The sequence below is a fragment of the Hylobates moloch genome, unplaced genomic scaffold, assembly GCF_009828535.3.
Source record: "Hylobates moloch isolate HMO894 unplaced genomic scaffold, HMol_V3 SCAFFOLD_12, whole genome shotgun sequence".
NCBI classification, from domain to species: Eukaryota; Metazoa; Chordata; class Mammalia; order Primates; family Hylobatidae; genus Hylobates; species Hylobates moloch.
Window position 1 is genome coordinate 46335979 of NW_026652287.1, and position 23553 is coordinate 46359531.

At 52.6% G+C, this 23553-nt stretch overlaps 1 protein-coding gene across 2 annotated transcripts in view; it reads right to left on the reverse strand.

The window, feature by feature from the left end:
• CACNA1A (calcium voltage-gated channel subunit alpha1 A) overlaps positions 1-23553 on the reverse strand; it is a 308894-nt gene that overhangs the window by 13319 nt on the left and 272022 nt on the right. The window contains exons 32-38 of one of the 2 annotated variants that reach the window (XM_032169902.2): positions 17936-18052; positions 17533-17598; positions 17245-17360; positions 14355-14505; positions 12774-12901; positions 10129-10225; positions 7375-7480 (exon numbers count right to left, since the gene is read on the reverse strand). In XM_032169902.2, the coding sequence (XP_032025793.1) occupies positions 7375-7480; positions 10129-10225; positions 12774-12901; positions 14355-14505; positions 17245-17360; positions 17533-17598; positions 17936-18052 (781 nt within the window). Of the gene's footprint in view, positions 1-7374; positions 7481-10128; positions 10226-11392; positions 11490-12773; positions 12902-14354; positions 14506-17244; positions 17361-17532; positions 17599-17935; positions 18053-23553 lie in introns of both variants that reach the window. The other variant, XM_058425055.1, reaches the window with a different exon arrangement.

Here is a 23553-nt window from a genome sequence, read left to right on the forward strand (position 1 = left end):
TTGTTGTCCCCACACCCTGTTGACCTTCCTTAACCCCGAGAGCCTGGCTCAGCTGTGGAACTCCAGGATGAGGCCTGGCACCCACTGAGGACAAGAGGTGGAGGGGCCCCTGGCTGAGAAATCTGGGGGATCACTGTCTTCAGGGAACTGAGTGGCATCTGGGGTACAAGTAACAACTGTGACAGCCAAACGCAGAGACATCTCCAGGAGTCTTTGAAACCCTCAGGAAGGGAATCCAGTAGGTGTCATCAAGCCTGGGGTTCTAAGCAGTAAGGACTAGCTCAGCAGGCTGGTGTTGTCCAAACCCTGCACATTCCAACGAAAGTACTGGCCCATTGACTTGCTCCTGGGAGGTCATCTCTAAGCCTTTGAAATGTCCTGCCTGAAAAGAGTGTCCTCATTTAGCAGAGAGCCTTGGGCCACACTGTATAGTTCATTCTTCTTTTTTTTTTTTTTTTTTTTTTAAAAGAGAGATAGGGTCTCACTATGTTGCCTAGGCTGGTCTCGAACTCCTGGCCTCAAACGATCCTCCAGCCTCAGCCTCCCAAAGTGCTGGAATTATAGGCATGAGTCACTGTACCCGGCCAATACAGTTCATTCTATTTATTTATTTATTTATTTTGAGATGGTGTTTTTGCTCTATCGCCCAGGCTGGAGTGCAATGGCACGATCTTGGCTCACTGCAACCTCTGCCTCCTAGTTTCAAGTGATTCTCCTGCCTCAGCTTCCCGAGTAGCTGGGATTACAGGCGCCCGCCACCACACCTGGATAATTTTCCATACAGTTCATTCTAACAATGCGATTTATCGTTGGGGTCTTGGGCCACGTGGTATCAGTTTGACCTCTGGAGGGACTGGAGACTGAGTACGTCAACCCTGCCTATATGACAAACCCTCAATAAAAACCCTGGGGCACCAAGGCTCAGGTGAGCTTCCCTGGTTGGCAGTACACGGTGCGTGTTGTCACACACTGCAGTGAGAATTAAGCGTTGTCTGTGCAGCTCCACTGGAGGCAGACAACTGGAGTTCGTGCCTGGTGTCTCCTGGACCCTTCCCCAGATGCCCTTCCTTTGCCCATTTTATGTTTTTCGATTTTGTTTGTTTGAGACAGTCTTGCTCTGTTGCCCAGGCGGGAGTGCAGTGGCATGATCTTGGCTTAATGTAGCTCCCTCTCCTGGGTTGAAGGGATTCCGTGCCTCAGCCTCTGGAGTAGCTGGGACTACAGGCGTATGCCACCACACCTGGCTAATTTTTTTTTTTTGGACAGAGTTTTGCTCTTGTCACCCAGGCTGGAGTGCGATGGTGCGGTCTCAGCTCACTGCAACCTCTGCCTCTCAGGTTCAAGCGATTCTCCTGACTCAGCCTCCTGAGTAGCTAGGATTACAGGGGTCTGGCATCATGCCTAATTTTATATTTTTGGTAGAGATGGGGTTTCGCCATGTTGGCCAGGCTGGTCTCAAACTTGTGACCTCAAGTGATCTGCCCGCCTTGCCCTCCCAAAGTGCCAGGATTACAGGCATGAGCCACCATGCCTGGCCCTTTGCAGATTTTTTTTTTTTTTTTCTAATAGAGTCTCACTCTGTCCAGCCTAGAGTGAAGTGGCGGGATCTCAGCTCACTACAACCTCTGCCTCCTGGGTTCAAGTGATTCTCCTACCTTAGCCTTCCAAGTAGCTGGGATTACTGGTGCCAGCCGCCACGCCTGGCTAATTTTTGTATTTTTAGTAGAGACAGGGTTTCACCATGTTGGTCAGGCTGGTCTCGAACTCGTGACCTCAAGTGATCTGCCTACCTCGCCCTCCCAAAGTGCTGGGATTACAGGCGTGAGCCACCGTGCCCGGCCCTTTGCAGATTTTAATCTATATTCTTTCACTGTAATAAACTGTGAGTATAAAAACTTTTCTCAGTTCTGAGTTCTTCCAGGGAATCACTGAACCTGTGGGTGGTTTTGGGACCCCTGAACACAGATTCCCAGAGTGCCACAGCAGCTGAGTTACGATGGCATTACACACGAAGAGTGGGGGTGTTGTTAGACCCGTTGTACAGACGAAGGAACTGTGGTAGGCAGAATTCAAAAGCTGCCCTTCCGCCAAGATTCTGTTTATTCAAACACTAATCTAGGGACCACTGCCCAGGCTATGAAGGGACTTTGCAGATATAATTAAAATACCAGAGGCCCGGCGCGGTGGCTCACGCCTGTAATCCCAGCACTTTGGGAGGCCGAGGTGGGCAGATCACGAGGTTGGGAGATTGAGACCATCCTGCTATCATGGTGAAACCCCGTTTCTACTAAAAAATACAAAAAATTAGCTGGGCATGGTGGCACACATCTGTAGTCCCAGCTACTCGGGAGGCTGAGGCAGAAGAATCACTTGAACCCGGGAGGTGGAGGTTGCAGTGAGCTGCGATTGCGCCACTGCACTCCAGCCTGGGCGACAGAACAAGACTCCATTTCAAAAAAAAAAAAAAAAAAAAAAGAAAATGCTGGGCATGGTGGCTCACACCTGTAATCCCAGCACTTTGGGAGGCTGAGGCGGGTGGATCACCCGATCAGGAGTTCAAAACCAGCCTGGCCAACCTTGTGAAACCCCAACTTTACTAAAAATACAAAAAAATTTAGCTGGGCATGGTGGTGGGCACCTGTAATCTCAGCTACTCGGGAGGCTGAGGCAGGAGAATTGCTTGAACCTGGGAGGCGGAGATTGCAGTGAACTGAAATCACACCATTACACTCCAGCCTTGGCAACAAGAGTGAAATTCTGTCTCAAGAAAAAAAAATTAAAATATCAAGTCAGCTGACCTCAAAATACAGAGATGATCAGGGTAGGCCTGCCCCAATCAAGTGAGCCCTTGAAAAGCACAATATTCTCTCTGCTTGGTGGCAGATGGGGAAGTCAGAGAGAATGGGAGCACATGGAGGATTACATGCACTTCCAGGAGCAAAAAGCTAAAAAGCCAGTGATAAAACAAGACCTCAGTCCTACAACCACAAGGACTTCAATTCTGCCAACACCTGAATGAACTTGGAAGTAGATTCTCCCTCAGATCCTCCAGAGAGGAGCACAGCTTGGCTGACACCTTGATTTCAGCCTCGTGAGACCCTCAGCAGACAGCCCAGTCCAGCTTCTTGGACTTCTGACCTATGGGACTGTGAGCCGACAAATAGGTGTGTCTTAAGCTGCTACGTCTGTGGTCATTATATAGCTCACTGCAGCCTTGACATCCCGGTTCCCAATGATCCTCCCACTCCAGCCTCCCAAGTAGCTGGGACTACAGGTGCACATCACCACACCTGGCTAATTTTAAAATTTTCTGTAGAGATGGGGTCTCTCTGTTTTGGCCAGGCTGATCTTGAACTCCTGGCCTCAAGTGATCCTCCTGCCTCGGCCTCCCACAGTGCTGGGATTATAGGTGTGAGCCACCGTGCCCAATTTCCTTGTGCTCTCTTTACCTTCACTTTGTTCCTGGCATTAACAATATCTGTCCTCCCACCCTCCAGTCCCCCACCTTCCCTGCCACTTCCTCCTTGAGTCTTGCCATGTGGCCTTGGCTCTTCCTCCCTTCTTTCCCTCAAGACCCTGGAAGGCACATGTGTCCCGAGGCTCAGTCTTCCCTCCTCCTGACTTCCTAGTGGTTTCAGCTGGGCTGAAACCTTCCCATCTGTCAGACTATCCACCTGCTCCTCTCCCACCCACTGCTTCTCTCTGGTCCCATTTTTTTGTTTGTTTTTTCTTTTCTCTTTCTTTCTTTCTTTCTTTCTTTCTTTCTTTCTTTCTTTCTTTCTTTCTTTCTTTCTTTCTTTTTCTTTCTTTCTTTCTTTCTTTCTTTTTCTTTCTTTTTCTTTCTTTCTCTCTCTCTCTTTCTTTCTTTCTCTCTTATCTCTCTCTCTTTCTTTTCTTTCTTTCTTTTTTTTTTGAGGCAGACTCTTGCTCTGTCCCCCAGGCTGGAGTGCAATGGTTTGATCTCGGCTCACTGCAACCTCTGCCCCTGGGTTCAAGCAATTCTTGTCCTCAGCTTCCTGAGTTGCTGGGATTATAGGTGTGCACCACCATGCGTGGCTAATTTTTGTATTTTTAGTGGAGATGGGGTTTCGCCATGTTGGCCAGGCTGGTCTCAAACTCCTGGCCTCAAGTGATCCACCTTCCTCAGCATCCCAAAGTGCTGGGATTACAGGCGTGAGCTTCAGGTCCCCGTTTCTTCTGGTGATTGTGTGCCTCTCTCTCTGCCCTGATGTCCTTAATCAGCTGCCAAATCACATCACATCCCCTTTCAGGCCTCCGAAATGCACTCCAGACAGGGGACCCCGACCCCTCTGCCAAAGCTGCCCTGGTCAAAGTGACCATGATGACCAGTCACTTGTGATCCTCGTCATCCTTGGTCTCTGGGCAGTGCCTGACGTGGTTGGTCCCCTTCCTCCTGAAGCCGCCGTTCTAAACATAGAAGCTGCCTCCAGGAGCCCACACTGCCCTGGTCTCTGCCTGCCTCCCCGGCCTCCTCTTCTTCTTTCCCCCTAATGATGGAGAGTGAGCCCTGAGCCAGGACTTTTGGGGAATCTCTCTATATTTTTTATTTTTATTTTTATTTTTGAGACGGAGTCTTGCTCTGTCGCCCAGGCTAAAGCACAGTGATGTGATCTCGGCTCACTGCAACCTCTGCCTCCTGGGTTCAAGTGATTCTTCTGCCTCAGCCTCCCTAGTAACTGGGATTACAGGTGCCCACCACCACACCCGGCTAATTTTTGTATTTTTAGTAGAGACAGGGTTTTGCCATGTTGGCCAGGCTGGTCTTGAACTCCTGACCTCAAGTGATCCACCCACTTCAGCCTCCCAAAGTGCTGGGATTACAGGCACATGCCACAACACCCGGCTAATTTTTGTATTTTTAGTAGAGACAGGGTTTTGCCATGTTGGCCAGGCTGATCCTCGAACACCTGACCTTAAATGATCCACCCACCTCGGCCTCCCAACATGCTCAGATTACAGGCGTGAACCACTGTGCCTGGCCTCAACAAAATGCTGAGATTACAGGTGTGAGCCACCACGTCCAGCCTTCTCAGCTTTTTTTTTTTTTTTAGACGAAGTCTCACTCTGTCACCCAGGCTGGAGTGCAGTGGCGCAATCTCGGCTCGCTGCAACCTCTGCCTCTCGGGTTCAAGCAATTCTCCTGCCTCAGCCTTCTGAGTAGCTGGGACTACAGGTGCCCGCCACCACACCCAGCTAATTTTTTGTATTTTTAGTAGAGACGAGGTTTCACCATGTTAACCAGGATGGTCTCAATCTCTTGACCTTGTGATCTGCCCGCCTCGGCCTCCTAAAGTGCTGGGATTACAGGCGTGAGCCAGGGTGCTCGGCCTCAGCTTTTTTTTTTTTTTTTTTTTTTTTTTTTTTTTTTTTTTTTTTTTTTTAGACAGAGTCTTGCGCTGTCACCCAGGCTGGTCACTGCAACCTCTGTCTCATCTGCAACCTCATCTTGGCTCACTGCAACCTCTGTCTCCCAGGTTCAGGTGATTCTCCCGCCTGAGCCTCTGGAGTAGCTGGGGTTACAGGCACCCACCATGACACCCAGCTAATTTTTGTATTTTTGGTAGAGATGGGGGTTTCACCATGTTGGCCAGGCTGGTCTTGAACTCCTGACCTCGTGATCCACCCCCACCTTGGCCTCCCAAAGTGCTGGGATTACAGGCCTAAGCCACCGCACCCAGCCCCTTCTCAGCTTTAAAAAAAAATTTTTTTTTCTTTTTCTTTCTGTTGTTTTGAGCTAGGATCTCGTTCTGTCACCCAGGCTGGAGTGCAGTGGTACGATCATGACTCACTGCAGCCTCAAACTTCTGGCTTCAAGCAATCCTCTCATCTCTGTCTCCTGAGTAGCTGGGACCACAGGCATATGCCACCATGTCCAGTTAATTTAATTGAATTTAATTTTTGAGACAGTCTTGCTCTGTCTCCCAGGCTGTAGTGCAGTGGCGTGATCTTGGCTCACTGCAACCTCCGCCTCCCAGGTTCAAGCGATTCTTCTGCCTCATCCTCCCAAGTAGCTGGGACTACAGCGCCCACCACCACGTCTGGCTAAATTTTGTATTTTTAGTAGAGACGGGGGTTTCACCATATTGGCCAGGCTGGTGATCCTGACCTCAATTGATCCACCCACCTTGGCCTCCCAAAGTGCTGAGATTACAGGCATGAGCCACCACGCCGGGCCTACTCCTAGATCTAAGCTGCCGTCCTGTCTCCACTTGGATGATATCAGCAGCCCCCACACTGGCCTCCTTCCGGTCTCCCATCCCCTCAGTGGCCAGAGGGAACCTGTTCAAATGTGAGTTGGGTCAGGTTCCTCTTCTGTTCTGAACCTGTGTGGCGTGCCCTCACTCAGAAGGTGAGTCAGCTCAATGCCCCAGGTGCCCTGTGTTCACCCCTCTGTCAGGGCCTTTGTCAGTCCTTCTGCCTGGAGCACCTTCCCCCTAGGGATCCACGAGACACTGCCTTACCTCCTCAGTGGTGGCCTCCCCATCCACCTAAAGTGTAAGCTGCTGGGTCCTCCCCTGCTTGGACGAGTCTCTGGCACATTGAAGGAATGCACTAAATATCTGCCAAATGGGCCGGGTGTGGTGGCTTATGCCTGTAATACCAGCATTTTGGGAGACCAAGGTGGGAGGACTGCTTGAGCCCAGGAGTTTGAGACCAGCCTGGGCAACCTGATGAAACCCCATCTCTATAAAAAATATAAAAAACTAGGCTGGGCATGGTGGCTCACGCCTGTAATCCAGCACTTTGGGAGGTTGAGGCAGGTGGATCACTTGAGGTCAGGAGTTTGAGACCAGAGGTCAGGAGCTCGAGACCAGCCTGGCCAACATGGTGAAACCCCGTCTCTACCCAAAATATAAAAAATTAGCTGGGTGTGGTGGTGGGCACCTATAATCCCAGCTACTTGGGAGGCTGAGGCAGGAGAATCGCTTGAACCCAGGAGGCAGAGGTAGCAATGAGCCAAGATTGCACCACTGCACTTCAGCCTGGGTGACAGAGGGAAACTGTCAAAAAAAAAAAAAAAGCCGAGTGTGGTGGTGTGTGCCTGTAGTCCCAGCTACTGGGGAGGCTGAGGTGGAAGGATCACTTGAGCCTGGGAGGTCAAGGCTGTGGTGACTTGCGATCATGTCACTGTCACTGCACTGCAGCCTGGGCAACAGAGCAAGACTGTCTCAAAAAAAAAAAAAAAAAAAAAAGAAAAAACCCAAAACCCCAAAAAACCCTGTGGAACGAATGAATGGAAGAGTGAATGAAGATCTGGGCGGTGACAGCAGCTCCTCTAGTTTGGGGTAGGGAGGCAGATTTCCGGTTCCACCCTGTCCTGCCTGTCTGCGCCCGCCCCTGTCCCTTCCTTACCCTTGGCAATCTTGATGTCCAGGGCTGTGCGGATCAGAGCCATGAGGGTGGAATTGAAGTGGACGGTGTTGTCATCTGCGACGGGCAGGTCCATCCGCAGAAGCCGCTACAGAAAACCCAAGGCAAGCGCAGTCATTCCCAGGCATCCCTCCTGGGTCTCCCGTGAGCCACGCCCGCCCCTACCCAGGGAGTCCCAGGAAGAACTCTGAAAGCTGTGGCAGCTGAGGTGTCCCTTACTTAGGTTACCTGTCCCAGTACTCGGTTTCTCTTGGTGGCCCGCAGGGAGGGCACAAAAGGCTCTCTTGTACTTCCGGTCCCCTGCCCTCTCCTTTTTTCCCCCACCTGCTTGACCTGAGAGCCGGCATTCCCAGGGTTAGCCTCAATCCTTGTCCCACCCCCGCCCTGCCCCAGAGTTCTTCTGGACGGCCCCGTTTCGGTCTGACCCCAAAGAAAAAGAGCACAAGCTGGATTTGAGCAGTGCGTGCAACAGCCAAAGCTGAGGGGGCCAGGACCACAGCCGCTGGTGGGGGGCGCCGCCGGCTCCCCACACCCAACCCCCGGCTTGGCCCAGACCAGGACAGAGCAGATGGGCACAGACCACATCATTCCTCTGAGAAGCAGCAGGCAGGCAGCCCCCCACTGATGGGGCAGGCCCCTCGCAGGCATGCAGCGAGGCTGTGACACAGAACAGCACAGACAGGGGCACATGCAGACGGAATCTCGAGACTCATTCATAGCTCCGTGGGAAGTGTATCTCAGGGGCATGTCCGGATCTTGGCTCTCTGTGCAATGGCAGGGTAAGGGGTGAGGGGCATTCCTTTCCAGCCCAGGGAAGAAAAGATTCCCCATGTCCCAGGCAGGGGCTCTGTCCACCATGCTTGGTGGCATGGGAGAGGATGCTGGGCTGGTGTGCACCAGCCCAGGCTGAGGTGGCACAGAGAAGGGGGGTGAGGGCGACTTGGGTGGGGATTCAGACACACGTGGGCAGGAAACACAGAGTTGAAGATGGGGAGGGGTATGGTAAATCCAGAGCAGGACACTGGAGGGGACACTGGGGGCAGGATGGGGAAGGAGGTGGGAAATAGAGAAACACACAGACTGGGCCACTGTGCACAGTTGTGCAGGTTGTACACTGCACAAAGGGCTCCCGTCTTGGAACTGATAGATTTATGTACTTATTTATTAATTAAAATATTTTTTCTTTTTGTAGAGATGAGGTCTTGCTATGTTGCCCAGGCTAGTCTTGAACTGGGCTCAAGTGATCCTCCCATCTCAGCCTCCCAAAGCACTAGGATTACAGGCATGAGCCACCACGCCCAGCCCCCGATTTGTGTATTAAATATAACAGCTTCCCAGCTGATCGAAAAAAAGTGTCTTGTTCTCACCACATTGGTGGATTGCAACAATTTTCCAAGAGACATGTTCTGTGGAAAGGGTGCCTTTTTCAAATTTGCACAAAGTTGTCTTATGGACCCATGGTGGTCCTGCACAAAGACCAGGAGAGGAAGGGCTCGCCCTCCCTCTCTTGCACATGCGCACACATTCATCTAAGCAAAGACTGAGAGAAGCGACTTTAGGAAAACTGTGTGTGGCGGGGGGGGGGCGGGGGGCGCAGAGCGACAGGTGCCAGGAGCGGCTCATTGTCTGAGATGCTAGTGGGACAACCTTGTCCCCGGCTTTGATTGAGAAATGAGGGGAGACATATAGGTTAGGTGAGGAGGGGTGCACAGAGGAAGGAAAGGAATGAGGTGGGGAGGCGGCAACACGGGGCGGGTACAAATGGCGTTGATGGAATAGGGACGCAGGGAAGATCAAGGTGGATGGAGAATAGGATGATGGGGTAATATTTTTTGGGTGGGGAGAATCTTTAAAGGTCATCCCTGAACTTCTTGTGGATGAATGGAGGGAACAGAGCATCTGTCCTTGGGCACCAAGGGAGATTCCAGGACAGGGATCTGGAGGGGTGGCCCGGCCCAGCCGCTTGGCGGCAGGACGCTCGCTCTCTCAGCCAGCATGCACCACCCCCCGTCGGCCATGGTGCCTGCCCGCCCCAGGCCCCGCCAAGGCAGCGTGCATGGCCTGCATCAGTGTGCCACCGTCCAGGGGTCCAGCTGCGGCCGCCTGCCCACTCTGGAACAATGGAGAGGCATGTTGGGGTGTCTTGGGGGGATTAGGGACGGGGGCTGGGGACGAAACTCCAGGGGAGGGAAGGGAGGGGAAGAGAGGTTCCTGGTGCTCCTTGGAAGGTCTCGAATCCCCAAGGCCCTAGGTCAGAGATCAGCTTCAGGTGTGCGTGGCAGGGGCGGGGACCTGGGGACTCGCCTGCTTTCGGGGGCTAAAGCCCCTCTCTGCAAGGCGCCTGCCCCAGCCTGGGCATGGGGGCCGCTCTGGGTGGGCAGGAGTGGGAAGCGTGGGTTTTGACTCCCTGAAGAAGGGTGTTTGTTTCCAATTTGGTACCTGGGAGACCAGGTGCAAGGGGACCTGGGCGCTCCCCTCCCCCTCCCCCCAGCGTGTCGGCCATAATGGAGTCTCAAAACACGAAGACACTCATCAGAAAGGACGGACACAGTGTGCTGCTTAGAATCAAGGGATGGTCATGATCAGTTTACTCGAGAAAAGAAAAAAAAGAATCAAAAACAAAAAAGAGAAACGTTGGAAAAAGAGAGTCGGCCGGGTGTTTCTGGTCAGCACTAAAAAAAAGAAGAAAAAAAAACCCCAGTGCCTGGACGTCGGTGGTCGGCAAGGGTAGTCTACCTTGTAAGCCACTCTGGCCGGACACTTCTTCCCCAGACCCAGGGGCGGAGACATGTGTCTCAGCATCTGATACATGTCCAGGTAAGGCATGCGGCCCCTGGCAGCACCGAAAATGAAAAAAACAAAAAGAAAAACAAAAAAAACAAAACGGGAATGGGAACAGAGAACCAAAGGAAGAGGGGTGGGGAGGAACAGAAGAAAGAAAAAAGAAATCCACACGAGCCGAAAAAATAGAGAAAGATGCAGAGAATGATAAAATAGATATTTCAAATCAATGGAAAAGAGGAGGAAAAAAATGGAAGAAAAGGTCATTAAAAAAGATTACTTCACTGCTCGGGAGCAGGGAGAGAGAGAGAAAAGAGAAAAGTCAGATTCAGCGTGGGCTCTGAGCTACAGTTCTGGAGGGTTGCGGAGGGGAGGGGGGAATTCTCACTTTGGAAGACGTAGAGCCATGCTTTTGTTCATTGCCTTTTTTTTTTTTTTTTTTTTTTAAAGAGACAGGGTCTCTCTCTGTCGCCTGGGTTGGAGTGCAGTGGTGTGATCATAGCTCACTGCAGCCTCCACCTCCTGGGCTCAAGCAATCCTTCTGCCTCAGCCTCCCAAATAGCTGGGACTACAGGCATGCGCCACAATGCCTGGCTCATTTTTTATAGAGAAGGGGGTTCTTGCTATGTTGCCCAGGCTGGTCTCAAACTCCTGGGCACAAGCGATTCTCCTGCTTTGGCCTCCCAAAGTGCTGGGATTACAGGCATGAGCCGCTGCGCCCGGCCGTCACTGTCATTTCTACAGTTGGGTCACGTTCTCTGGTTTGGCTGAGGCTGGTCTCTGAGGGGGCCTAAGTGGGGAGCAGGGGCCAGTGCCAGGGAGGGGAGGAGGGCTTGGGGCTTTGGGAGGTGAGGGGTGGAGGGGGAGAGAGTGGAGGTGATGGTTGGGGGAGAAATGCAAAGTTACAGTCCCCCAGGGGGTGTGTCTGATTTGGGGTGCCGTGGAGACCCCAGGATGGGCAGCTTCAGCTAAGAGCAAGCAAAGATGGCTGAAGGCTGCAGGGAAGGAGGAAATAATGTTCCATGCTTTATCGAGTCTGCATGACTGCATTCTGTTGGCTAAGAGAGTTTTCTAGTTTAATGCAAGAAAGAGAGATGGGTCTGTTTTTTTAGAGAGAAAGATATATATATATATATATATATATATGAAATATATATATTGAAGAACCCCAAGCCACACTCATTCCATGGATGCTAGCAGGTTTTAGTGGAAGTCAAACCTTGCAAGCAACCCTATGAGGACATTTCTTGCCTAAGCCGAGAGGGGGAGATATTACTCGTAATAAACTGTACATATCCTTATAATGAATCCGACCGCTGAAAGGAGAAGAAAGGGGGTTAGTGCAGGCAGTGGGTTCACACGGGCTCCCTGGGCACACGGTGAGGTCATGATGCCCGAGGCTGGGGTCTCCCTGGCTTGAAGGAGTGGGAGAGACATGGGACAAGTGAAGGTCCCCAGTACATTCCCAGACACTGGGGAGACCCAGGGGTGTAGGATTTCAGTCGAGTTCTGGACTGCAGGGCACCTCCCCTGGGGCTCTCTCTGCATTTGCCTCCTCCATAGTCTACATGGGCTACAGGGGTGGGGGAGCTTGTGGAATAGAGGCCTTGGGGACAGCATCCAACTGCTGTGACCTAAAATCAAAAGAGGAAGAGTTAGGAACCAGCCAAAGCCCAGCCCCAGACCCACGGCTCTCCCCAGCCTCTCGGTCTCATGGAGGACTTGTTTGAGGCTATGAGAATAGCCAAGACCACCTCCTGCCCACCTTCCTCGTGGGGGCCTCCTCGCTGGTGCTGAGGCCAGAAGAAGATGGGGCTTAGGCTGCCGAGGGCCCCCCAGTAATGCTTCTTCAGGCCCCAAGCCCAGCCTGAACTAAATCCTCAGTTAGTGGCTGGTGGGCTCCAGGTATTCAGATAAAGCCTCTGAGTGTCCTTCAAGGCTTGGTGTTGGGTGGGCACTCAATACACGTGCACAAGGTGGAACCCACCCTCTGAGACCATTGCCCATCAGTGGAGAGGGATCCCTCTGGTGTCTACCCAGATGGGAGCGCCCACTCCCTTTGTGGCCACAAAGATGCAAGGGCCCCTGAGGCTCTGCGTCCTCCCCTGGCCTGTATGTCCTCTCACTCCAAGGTTCACGGGTCCCAGTGGGATCTGAGTTCTGCTACTCTGATGTTGCTGCCAATCCTGTCTGCCAAGGGTAGGCCAGCCCTCCTCCCCACACTCTCAAGAGAACTGAGGCTGGGATGCTGTTGGTTTTCTCCCTGGAGCCTGGCTAATGCATCCTCACCATCTGGAGACTTCACAGTGAGAGACAGGAGAGACTCGTAGGAGGAGAAGGCACTTCAGGACATCTCATGGTTGACGCCCTCCCTCATTTCCCAGAAAGTCCAGGGTTTGGGCAGGGTTGGCACCCTATGTGTTTAATCTGGGTTATGTAAGGGTGATGATTCTTATATCTTCTCTCCTGACTGAACCTGTGAGACCCCCGCTAGGACCCCAGGAGCTCAGTGCTCCAGAGTCTGGGGCCTGACCTAGCCCATGTTCCAGTTCCAGGGAGAGGTGAGTACTGTGGCTGGAGGATTCGGGGTGACTTCTTACCAAGCTGCGGGGTCATACTCGGCCCAGACACGCACGTACTCATCCAGGTGGTGGGGGCCCAGGATGGAGGAGTCTCGGGTGAGGTACTCAAAGTTGTCCATGATGACGGCGACAAAGAGATTCAGCATCTGTGGGGACCCCGGGGACCAAGAGAGAGTGGGGGCAGAGACCGAGGGAATGAACGAGTGAGTGAGAAGGATACAGACAGACGGACAGACCCAAAGACATGTACACAGAGGCCCAGATGGAGAGAGGGATAGAGAGAAGATGGGGAAAGAAAATGAGACAGAGACAGAAAGAGATTGGGGAATGGAGAGGTGATGCTCACTCACACAAGGAGGTCCAGTGAGAGAGAGATCAAGTGGAGAGATGGGGAAGAGGAAGAGAGAGATGGAGAGAGAGAGATACAAAGAGACAAAGACTGGCTGGGCGCGGTGGATCACGCCTGTAATCCCAGCACTTTGGGAGGCTGAGGTGGGTGGATCACTTGAGGTCAGGAGTTTGAGACCAGCCTGGCCAACATGGTGAAACCCTGTCTCTGCTAAAAATACAAAAATTAGCTGGGTGTGGTGGCATGTGCACCTGTAATCCCAGCTACTTGGGAGGTTGAAGCTGAAGAATCAGTTGAACCTGGGAGGTGGAGGCTGCAGTGAACTGAGGTCTCGCCACTGCACTTTAGCCTGGGCAACAGAGCGAGACTCCATTTCAAAGAAAAATAAAAAAAAGAGAGACAAAGACCAAGAATGATGGAAAGAAACAGAGTCAGTGAGAGGGAGGGGAGGCTTCTGAAACGGGGACCAACACCAAGAGAACCACCATGACCCCAAATCCTCCCACATCTACCCCCAACAAGGCCAAAGTGGGGTATTTCTTCCCCCGCAATATATTTTTTTTTTTTTGAGACAGGATCTCATTCTGTCACCCTGGCTGGAGTGCAGTGGTGTGATCATGGCTCACTGCAGCCTAGACCTCCAGGGCTCAAGTGATCCTCCCACCTCAGCCTCCTGAGTAGCTGGGACTGCAGGTGCGCAGCACCACGTGTGCAGCTAATTCAATATTTTTTTTTAAGAGATGGGTTTTGTGCCATGCTGCCCAGGCCGGTCTTGTATTCCTGGGTTCAACTGACCCTCCCACCTCAGCCTCCCAAAGTGTTGGGATTACAGGCATCAGCTACTACGCCCAGCTGAAATATTCCATTGAGACTCAAATGGGGGAATTCTGTCCCCCCACTCCCAACCCCACCCCCACCCCCTGGGGGCACCTGGCAATGTCCGGAGACATTTTTGGTTGTCACAACAGAAGGAACAGGTGGTGTGTGCTGCTAGCATCTGGTGGGGGGAGGACAGGGATGCTGCCATACACTGCAGTGCACATCATGACCCCACCCCAAAGAATCAGCCACCCCCAAATGTCAACAGTGCTGAGTTTGAGACGCTCAGGGTCACCTGATCCCAGGCTGGTTCAGAGAAGCCTTGGAGGGAACAAGCCTTCGACACAGCCACATTCCAGAGAAACCCACTCCCCTGAAAGGAAGCCAGGCTTAGGGAGCCAAGACGGCCCTCACGGTGTCCACAGACTCACCAGAAACGAGCAGAGGAAGATGAAGGAAACGAAGTAAAAATAAGCAAATTCATTGCCACACTCTCGAGTCAGGATGCCAGAGTTCTTATCACACGGTTTCCCACTGAGGCAGGAAAGCATGATGTTGTGCCAAGCTTCCCCGGTGGCACTCCTGAGGACAGGGAGAAATCAGAGACTCGGGCACCTAGCCCTGACTGGGCACCAATGCCTCCCCAGGAGGTGGAGCACACACGTTAAGCACTTAGGCTCTGGAGCTGGCCAGGCAAGCCCCAGGTGGACCACCTCCTTTTACTGGGAGCTGAGAGAAGGGAATTCACGTTCTTGGCTGTGCACTGAAGTCCACAGAGAGCTTTGAAAAAATACCAGTGCCCGTGCCCCACCCCAGCAGACTTGGATGCAAATGGCCTAGGGTGTGATTCGAGGACACTGATATGTTTTTTTCTTTTCTTTTCCTTCTTTCTCTCTTTCTTTTCTTTTCCTTTCTTTTTTTCTCTCTCTCTTTTTCTTTTGACAGGGTCTTGCTCTGTTACCCAGGCTGGATTGCAGTGGCACAATCACTGCTCACTGCAGCCTCAACTTCCCAGGCTCGGGTGATCCTCCCCCCTCGGCCTCCTGAGTAGCTGGGACTACAGGCACAAGCCACCACTCCTGGCTAATTTTTAAACTTTTTTTTTGTAGAGATGGGGTTTCACTGCATTGCTCAGGCTGGTCACTGGTATGCTTTAAAAGCTCCCCTCTTGGCTGGGCGTGCTAGCTCATGCCTGGAATCCCAGCACTTTGGGAGGCTGAGGTGGGTGGATCACCTGAGGTCAGGAGTTCGAGAACAGCCTGACCAACATGGTGAAACCCCGTCTTTACTAAAAATACAAAAATTAGCTGGACGTGGTGACGGGCACCTATAATCTCAGCTACTCGGGAGGCTGAGGCAGGAAAATCGCTTGAACCCGGGAGGCAGAGGTTGTGGTGAGCTGAGATCGCACCACTGCACTCCAGCCTGGGTAACAAGACCGAAACTCTGTCTCAGAGAAAAAAAAACAAAGCTCCCCTCCATGCAGGTGACAGTCATCTTATGAGATGAGATTCTCCCTAGATCACTCTGTTCTAGGTATGCTGGGCTCCTCACAGTCCTCAGACCTGCCAGCCATACTCTTGCCTCAGGGCCTTTACACAGGCAGTCCCCTCGGCTTGGACTGCCCTTCCCCATATACCCACTGACTCCGTCCCTTGCCAATTTCTGTCAAATGTCACACTTTCAGAGAGGCATAACCTGCCGGCCTTCTATTCTTTTTTTTGTTGTTAGATTAAAAACATTATTATTATTTATTATTTTTTACTGTGGCAAAATACACACAGCATGAAGTTTATCAACTTAACCATTTCGAAGTGTACAATTCAGTAGCATTAAATAAACTCACATTATTATGCAACTATCACCACTATCTGCCTCTATAACTTTTTTTAAAAATTAAAAATGTATTTTTCTTTTTAGAGACAGAGTCTTGCTCTGTTGCCCAGGCTGGAGTGCAGTGGCACAATCGTAGCTTACTGTAGCGTGGAACTCCTGGGCTCAAGCAATCCTCCCGCCTCAGCCTCCCAAGTAGCTGGGACTACAGGTGTGTGGCACTATGCCCAGTTAATTAAAAACAATTTTTTTGTACAGACGGGGTCTCACTATGTTGCCCAGGCTGGTCTCAAACTCCTGGGCTAAAGCGATCCTCCCACCTCGGCCTCCCAAAATGCTAGGATTACAGGCAGGAGTCACTGCACCTGGCCCTATTCCCCTTTATTCTTGAATTTTATCTTTTTCCAGCATCCTCTATAATTTGTTTCCTGATTATTCGTCTTCCCCATGGGGATGTTAGCTTCCAAAGTGCTTAAAATGTCTCTTTTCTTTATTTCCTGGTGCATCCTCCTTTTCCAGCAGTGCCTGGCATGTTGTAGGTATTCAATAAACCTCCACTAGCGGAGCTTGCAGTGAGCCGAGATTGTGACACTGCACTCCAGCCTGGGCAACAGAGCGAGACTCCATCTAAAAAAAAAGGGCCGGGCACGGTGGCTCACACCTGTAATCCCAGCACTTTGGGAGGCCGAGGCGGGTGGATCATGAGGTCAGGAGATCAAGACCATCCTGGCTAACATGGTGAAACCCCGTCTCTACTAAAAACACAAAAAAATTATCTGGGCGTGGTGGCGGGCGCCTGTAGTCCCAGCTACTTGGGAGGCTGAGGCAGGAGAATGGCGTGAACCCGGGAGGCGGAGTTTGCAGTGAGCCGAGATCACGCCACTGCACTCCAGCCTGGGCGACAGAGCGAGATTCTGTCTCAAAAAACAAAAAAAACAAAAAAAAACAAGAAAAAAAACGCGACACTGAACGAGTGAAGGAACTTTTGTGTGCAGCCAAGATGATGAACCAAAGAATCAAGCCTCACGGTCTGTAAGCCTGTTTTCTCATTTGTCAGATAGGGCTGCCAAGAATCCCTTCCTCACAGGGTGGTCAGGAAGATTCAGAGATAATGCCTGGAAAATGACCTTCATGACTATGTCCCAGGGCCCTCTGCTTCTGCCCTGCTAGGATTCCTGGGCCCCCAGACACCCATTTCCAGCCTCATGGGAAAAGAAGGATAAGAGCACATCCGGCCACCCCCACACCAGAAAAGAAGGAGGAGGGCACGCCCCCTATCGGAAGAGAAGGAGGGCACGTCCCCTACGGGAAGAGGAGAAGGGCACGCCCCCTACCGGAAAAGAAGGGTGAGGGCATGCCCCTGCCAGAAGAGAAGGAGGAGGGCATATCTTCCATTGGAAGAGGAGGGTACATCTTCTATGGGAACAGAAGGATGAAGGCAGGCACCCCACCCCACGGAAACAGAATTATCAGAGCAGGCCCCCTCACCGGAAGAGAAGCATGAGGGCCTGGAAGAAGGTCCGGAAGTTATTGTGCTCAGTGATTTGGAACTCATCTTCATCACTGTCCTCGTCCTCCACATCAATGCCAATGTTACCAAAAACCTGCAGAATTGGAGAGTGATGACCAGGGGCTGCCATTCCTCCAGTGGCTTCTGGGAAACCCAGCTCAACCTCCATGGCTGCTTCTGTGGACCAGGCTCCTCTGACCCACCCCTTTCTAAGGGTGGCTGCCCTCCTTGGGAGGCTCTGGGAACCTTAGGGGCACGGCACTCACCTGCATCCCAATGATGGCATAGATGAAGAAGAGCATGGCGATCAGCAGACAGACATAAGGCAGGGCCTGGTGGGAAAAAAGGCAATGAAGAAGAGTGCTGGGGGTCCCTCAGCCGCACTGTCTTCCTCCCTTGTCCCAGTGCTCTGCCCCACTGGGTTGGGTGACCACACGCCGTGCCAGAGTCCTGCCGGGGCTGGTGGGCATCTCTGAGGGCTCTAGGATGAGGCCCTTACAGCTCTGAAGACACACCAGGGGCAGGAAGTTTGACAAGAGCCCTGGAGATAACAGATTCTCTGCACGACTACATCACAGAGGCACTTCCAATCTGACTTCTACATTCAGCCAGAGCATGGGGGTCACCTCTCTTCTCAGCCCTGGGACAGCAGCAGGGACGAGGACTCACCTTGAAGGACTGCACAAAGGTCCAGAGAAGAATGCGGATGGTGTAACCCTGACGGAGAAGTTTGATGAGCCGGGCAGCTCGGAAGAGGCGGAGAAAGCTCAGGTTGATGAAGTTATTCTGGGGAGATGGAGGAAGAGGGGTGACCATCCACCCACCCCAAAGGGCTCAGAGCTGTCACCACTCACAGAGGCCCCTACATGAAGCCAACCAACAGGAAAAAAGCAAGCCAGACCCCAAATAAGGAGGGAGAGAGAAAGCACTATTAATGCAATGATGCGGAGGAAAAACTCAAAAAAGGAATAATGTTGGGAGAGAGAGGGTGGGAGGGAGGAAAAGGCATCAACTCAAAAGCATAAGCCCTCCCTGCCAGCCCCACCCACAATGGGGAAAAGGAAAGAAAAAGAAAGGAGGAAAAAGGAACGGGGATGGGGAAGAAATAACAAAAGAACAAGAAAAAGAAAATATATCCGAATCATCCAATCAGGAAAAAAATCGAGATGGTTTTTGTTTCTCCCAACAACCAAATGCACTGAGACGAAAGGACACAAGCTGGTCAAGTTGCAGAATCTATCACACGTGTACGATGCACAAACACCAGGGCGGGGGTGGGGGTGGAGGTCGCCAGCACGCTCAGGCCTGGTGGACATGTGCGGGTTCCGAGGGCATGTTACGCTCCGGGCCAGAAATGCATCTGTCACGGGACTCACTGGGCACCCTGCCCTGCCCTGCCCTGCCGAGCTGCCCACCCGCTCCTGCCCGCCCTGACCTCACCCCACGGCCAAGAGGAGCAGCGGCTCGAGCCAATTGGGAGAAGCGGAAGAGCATCTTTTCTTACCCCCTTGGCGAGCGGGAATGGGGAGGACGGGAGGGAGCTGGGACTGTTCGGCTGCAGGGTGAGTCCTCGCTGCCCGCTGAGTCGGAGAAGATGCATTTGGGGCCCTTTTCCCCCCTCTCAGGGATGGCTTCTCAGCTTCTGGGGCTGGGTGGAGTAGCACGGGACCAGGCCTGCAGGAAGCAGGAAGCACTCAGCTCCCATGGGTGGGTGAGCTCAGAAATCAGCCCGGGCCCACCAAGGGGCGGGTACTGGGGGCTGGGAGGTGGGGCCATCCCTGCCCCCAGGACCTCCCTGGGTGGCCACTGCCTCTGCTCAAAAACCCCCTGTCTAGTCACTGCCTCTGCCTCCTCCCACCCAAGCTAGAAGAACCAAGGGGCCAGAGAGTTGGAGAGTCAGGGAGGAGACCAGCTGGAGATGGTGGACATGGACTGCTGGTGTTAAGTGGCCATCGTGGGGCTTCAAGGGACCTTGGTGGGGGGAGTGGGAGTCTCGAAGTCACGAGTGGGCCAAATCTAGCTAATAAAACTGTTTTGTTGGGCCTGAGCAGTGTTTTTTCATTTGTCCTTGTTTTTAATTAAAAATTATTGCCATTGTTTAAAAATCAAGAGATTTTGCCCACCAATCTGGCTTTCTGGAAACCCCAGGCCTGCTGCGATTGCTCCCTGGAAGCAGGCCACATGCTCTCCAGTTTTCCAGGGTCCTCAGGTTCTAGAAATGGCACTTGCTTTCCTGGTTGACTGGTGTCTGCCTGGCCTCCAGAGGCATTTGAGTTTGAGACCCCAGCCTCAGGCAGACATGGAAACCCTCCTTCACTGGCCAATACCCAGCAGGGTGAAGGCAGGAGGAGTAGAGGGTCTCTCCACACTAAGGGAAGGGGCTTAATCAGACTTGTTCTATGGGATTTGTAGGATTTGCTACAGGCCACGTAGCAAGATTTAACTTGGTCTAACTTTCACCCCCCAAATGGCACAGGGTGACCATACAGTCACAGCCTCCCTCCCGTTTCAAAAGTGTCCTAGTTTGGGTGACGAATTATATGAGCATCCTACTTGGTGGCTTCCAGAGGGCTTTCTGGCTGCCAGATCTGTGTCTTGTGCTAGCTTTGGCCTGGGAGCTGAGAGGCAAGGACTGGAGTTCAAGGAATTTCTGAGGCCTCTGGGTTTGATGGCAATGTCTAGGATGCTCTCTGGGACACATCAGTGCGTCCTTAGGCCTCTAGGATGGGGAAGGGGGCTGGGGGATCCTACCCTGACCACACTGGGCTCAATTGCTGTGAGAATGTCTCCAGTGCCTCGAACAAGCCCCAAACCCAGCTTGGCTAACAGAGTCACTCTCTGTGCCCTGCTGCCCTGACCCCCATCCCTGCCTGGCCACCCAGCTCCACCTGGGGATGGGGCCGATGGCTCAGGTATCCCCAGCCCCCTCCCGTTCAACCCCAGAGTACAAGCCATCCCTTTCATGGGGCGGATCATAACATGTGGACTCGGCCAGGCATGCGAAGGCAGGCGGACCCTGGAAGCAGCCTCAGGAGGGGGGTCTGGGGAAGAGCAGGGGAAGCTTGCAACCATGCAAAAAAGCCAGGGATCTGGCAAGGAGATGCGTGCAGAAAACATGCTTCCCTTCTTGGAGCCAAGTGGGGGAGGAGACACATGAGGGAGGTAGGGGTGGAGACGGGAAGGGTTCGGGGCAGTGGGGGAAGGGTACTAGCCTGCCCTCATCCACCCTCCATCTCTTCCTGCATCAGTACCAATTCTTTCCACTGCCCCCAGAACTTCTGACAAGTTCCCTCTTCCTGCCTTCTGCATTTCAATCCATGGCTTGGGAGGTGCAGCTTCCTCTCCTCAACACCTCCCCTGAACTTCCTGGCTAGAATGCGATGGGGGTGGGACACAGCCCCTGGAAGGCATGAGGACAGCATCCTTGTGGTCTTTTCTTTTCCAGCGCTGTGCTCAGGTGTTCCTCAAGCGCTCAGAAGGATATGGAGACCACCCACCTAAGGGCTCCAGAAAAGTCCTACTACTTGTAGACCTCAGCTCCAAGCTCCAGCCCCCACAACACCTGCCTATCTGACTTATTTCAGGATGTCCTAAAGGCACCTCAAACTCGCTATGCCCACACCTATTCTCTTCCCCCAACCTGGTCCTTTCCTTGCACCCGCTCACCTCTATTGCCCAGTATTTTTTTTTTTTAAGAGAGTCTCACTCTGTTGCCCAGGCTGGAGTGCAATGGCACGACCTTGGCTCACTGCAACCTCCACCTCCCAGGTTTAAGTGACTCTCCTGTCTCAGCCTCCCGAGGATCTGGGATTACAGGCGCCTGCCACCACGCCTGGCTAATTTTTGTATTTTTTAGTAGAGATGGGGTTTCACCATGTTGGTCAGGCTGGTCTCGAACTCCTGACCTCAGGTGATCTTCCTGCCTCGGCCTCCCGAAGTGCTGGGATTAGAGGCTTGAGTCACTGTGCCCAGCCTATCTCCCAGTTTTAAGCCAGACCCCCCTGCTCCCAGGCACCTCATCTCCTCAGTTCAGACCTGATCTTTCCCTGGGTCCTGCAGAGATCCGTCTGAGAGGGACAACCTTCCCACTGTTCTCTCTCCCCCACTGTCCTCTCTTGCTGCGATTCCTGGTGCCCACCTCCAGCCCAGCCTCCTGTCAAGCTGTTCCCTGCTGTGCAACCAGAGTGAGCTTGTCTAGTCACACGACCAGTCATGCCTCCCCTGCTTCCTATCCTCCCAGGCCTTTCCTGGTGCTTAGGAGAAAGCCCAAATTCCACAATATAGCCCCGCCCTCCCCAGCCCCGGGTCCTGTCCCCTTCTGCCTTCTTCGGCTGTCTCCAGGCCAGCCTTTCTCTGCTGTCTTTGCATCAGCCACATTCCCTCACTAGCAGATCCTGACCCCTCACAGGCTCCGTCCCACCACAGGGCCTTTGCATGTGCTGTCCTGGGCCTGGAATGCTCTGTGCATCTCTCTCTGCCTTGTTAATGCTGCTCATCCTTCAGCTCATAGTGCAGGCATAATTTTAAGTGGAGTCAAGGGGTGATTTGACCAATGCCTGCCTCCCCCACCTGACTGTATGTGGCAAGAGGGGACAGTAATGCTGTCTGCTTCTGCCCATAATTCCATCTGTGGCACCAAACAGGGGCTCATTAAATGGTGGGTGAATGCATGTGTATTGCCAGCAGGGAAGGGATGATCCCAGGGCAAAGATGCCATTGGGGCATCCCTCTAAGGGCCTCATTGGTGGGTAGGGGAGGGGCAGAGGCAGTTGAGATTTAACAGAACGAGGGGTGTGCAAGGGGCTGAGAAGTGGGGGAGGGAGAGAGATGTGTGCAGTATGTACTGGAGTGGGGGGACAGGGTGGGTAGATGTAGCAGAGAGGGCCAGTGTGTGTGTGCATGCGTGCATGTGTGCATGACTGTATGTGAGAGACAGAGAGGAACAGTGAATGAGGATTAGAGGCCAGGTGTAGCAGCTCACACCTGTAATCCCAACACTTTGGGAGGCTGAGGCGGGTGCATCACTTGAGGTCAGGAGTTCAAGACCAGCCTGGCCAACATGGTGAAACCCCGTCTCTACTAAAAATACAAAAAGTGGCCTGGCATGGTGGCACATGCCTGTAATCCCAGCTACTCAGGAGGCTGAGGCACGATAATCGCTTGAAACTGGGAGGTGGAGGTTGCAGTTAGCTGAGATTGTGCCACTGCACGCCAGCCTGGGTGACAGAGCAAGAATCTGTCTAAAAAAAAAAAAAAAAAAGAGCGAGAGAGAGAGAATTAGAGAATGAGCGAGAAAAAGAAGAGATCATGACTATGTGCAGTATCTGTACCTGCAGTGACTGTGTGTGCAGTGTATGGATGCATAGTGACTGTGTGTGCATAGACTGTGTGCACAGTGACTGTGTGTGTGCATGGACTGTGTGTGCAGTGACTGTGTGCGCAGTGACTGTGTGTGTGCATAGTGACTGTGTGTGCATAGTGACTGTGCATGCAGTGACTGTGTGTGTGCATAGTGACTGTGTGCATAGTGACTGTGCATGCAGTGACCGTGTGCATAGCGACTGTGTGTTCAGTATGTGAGTGCATAGACTGTGTGTGCAGTGTGTGTGTGCATAGTCACTGTGCAGTGTGTGTGCATAGTGACTGTGTGTGCAGTGACTGTGCAGTGACTGTGTTTGCAGAGTGACAGTGCATGCAGTGTATGTGGGCACAGTGACTGTGTGTGCAGTGTATGTGTGCATAGTGACTGTGTGCACAGTGACTGTGCATGCATAGTGACTGTGCGTGCAGTGTCTGTGTGTGTACAGTGACTGTGTGTGCATAGTGACTGTATGCAGTGTGTGCACAGTGACTGTGTGTGCATAGTGACTGTGTGTGCAGTGTGTGTGCATAGTGACTGTGTGTGCAGTGTCTGTGTGCAGTGACTGTGTGTGCGCAGTGACTGTGTGCATAGTGACTGTGTGCGCAGTGACTGTGTATGTGCATAGTGACTGCGCAGTGACTGTGCGCAGAATGATTGTGTGTGCACAGTGACTGTGTGCATAGTGACTGTGTGTGCAGTGTGTGTGCATAGTGACTGTGTACAGTGTCTGTGTGTGGTGGCTGTGTGTGCACAGTGACTGTGTGTGCAGTGTCTGTGTGGGGTGACTGTGTGTGCACAGTGACTGTGTGTGCAGTGTCTGTGTGTGCACAGTGACTGTGTGTGCATAGTGACTATGTGTGCACAGTGTGTGTGCATAGTGACTGTGCAGTGTCTGCGGTGACTGTGTGTGCAGTGACTGTGTGTG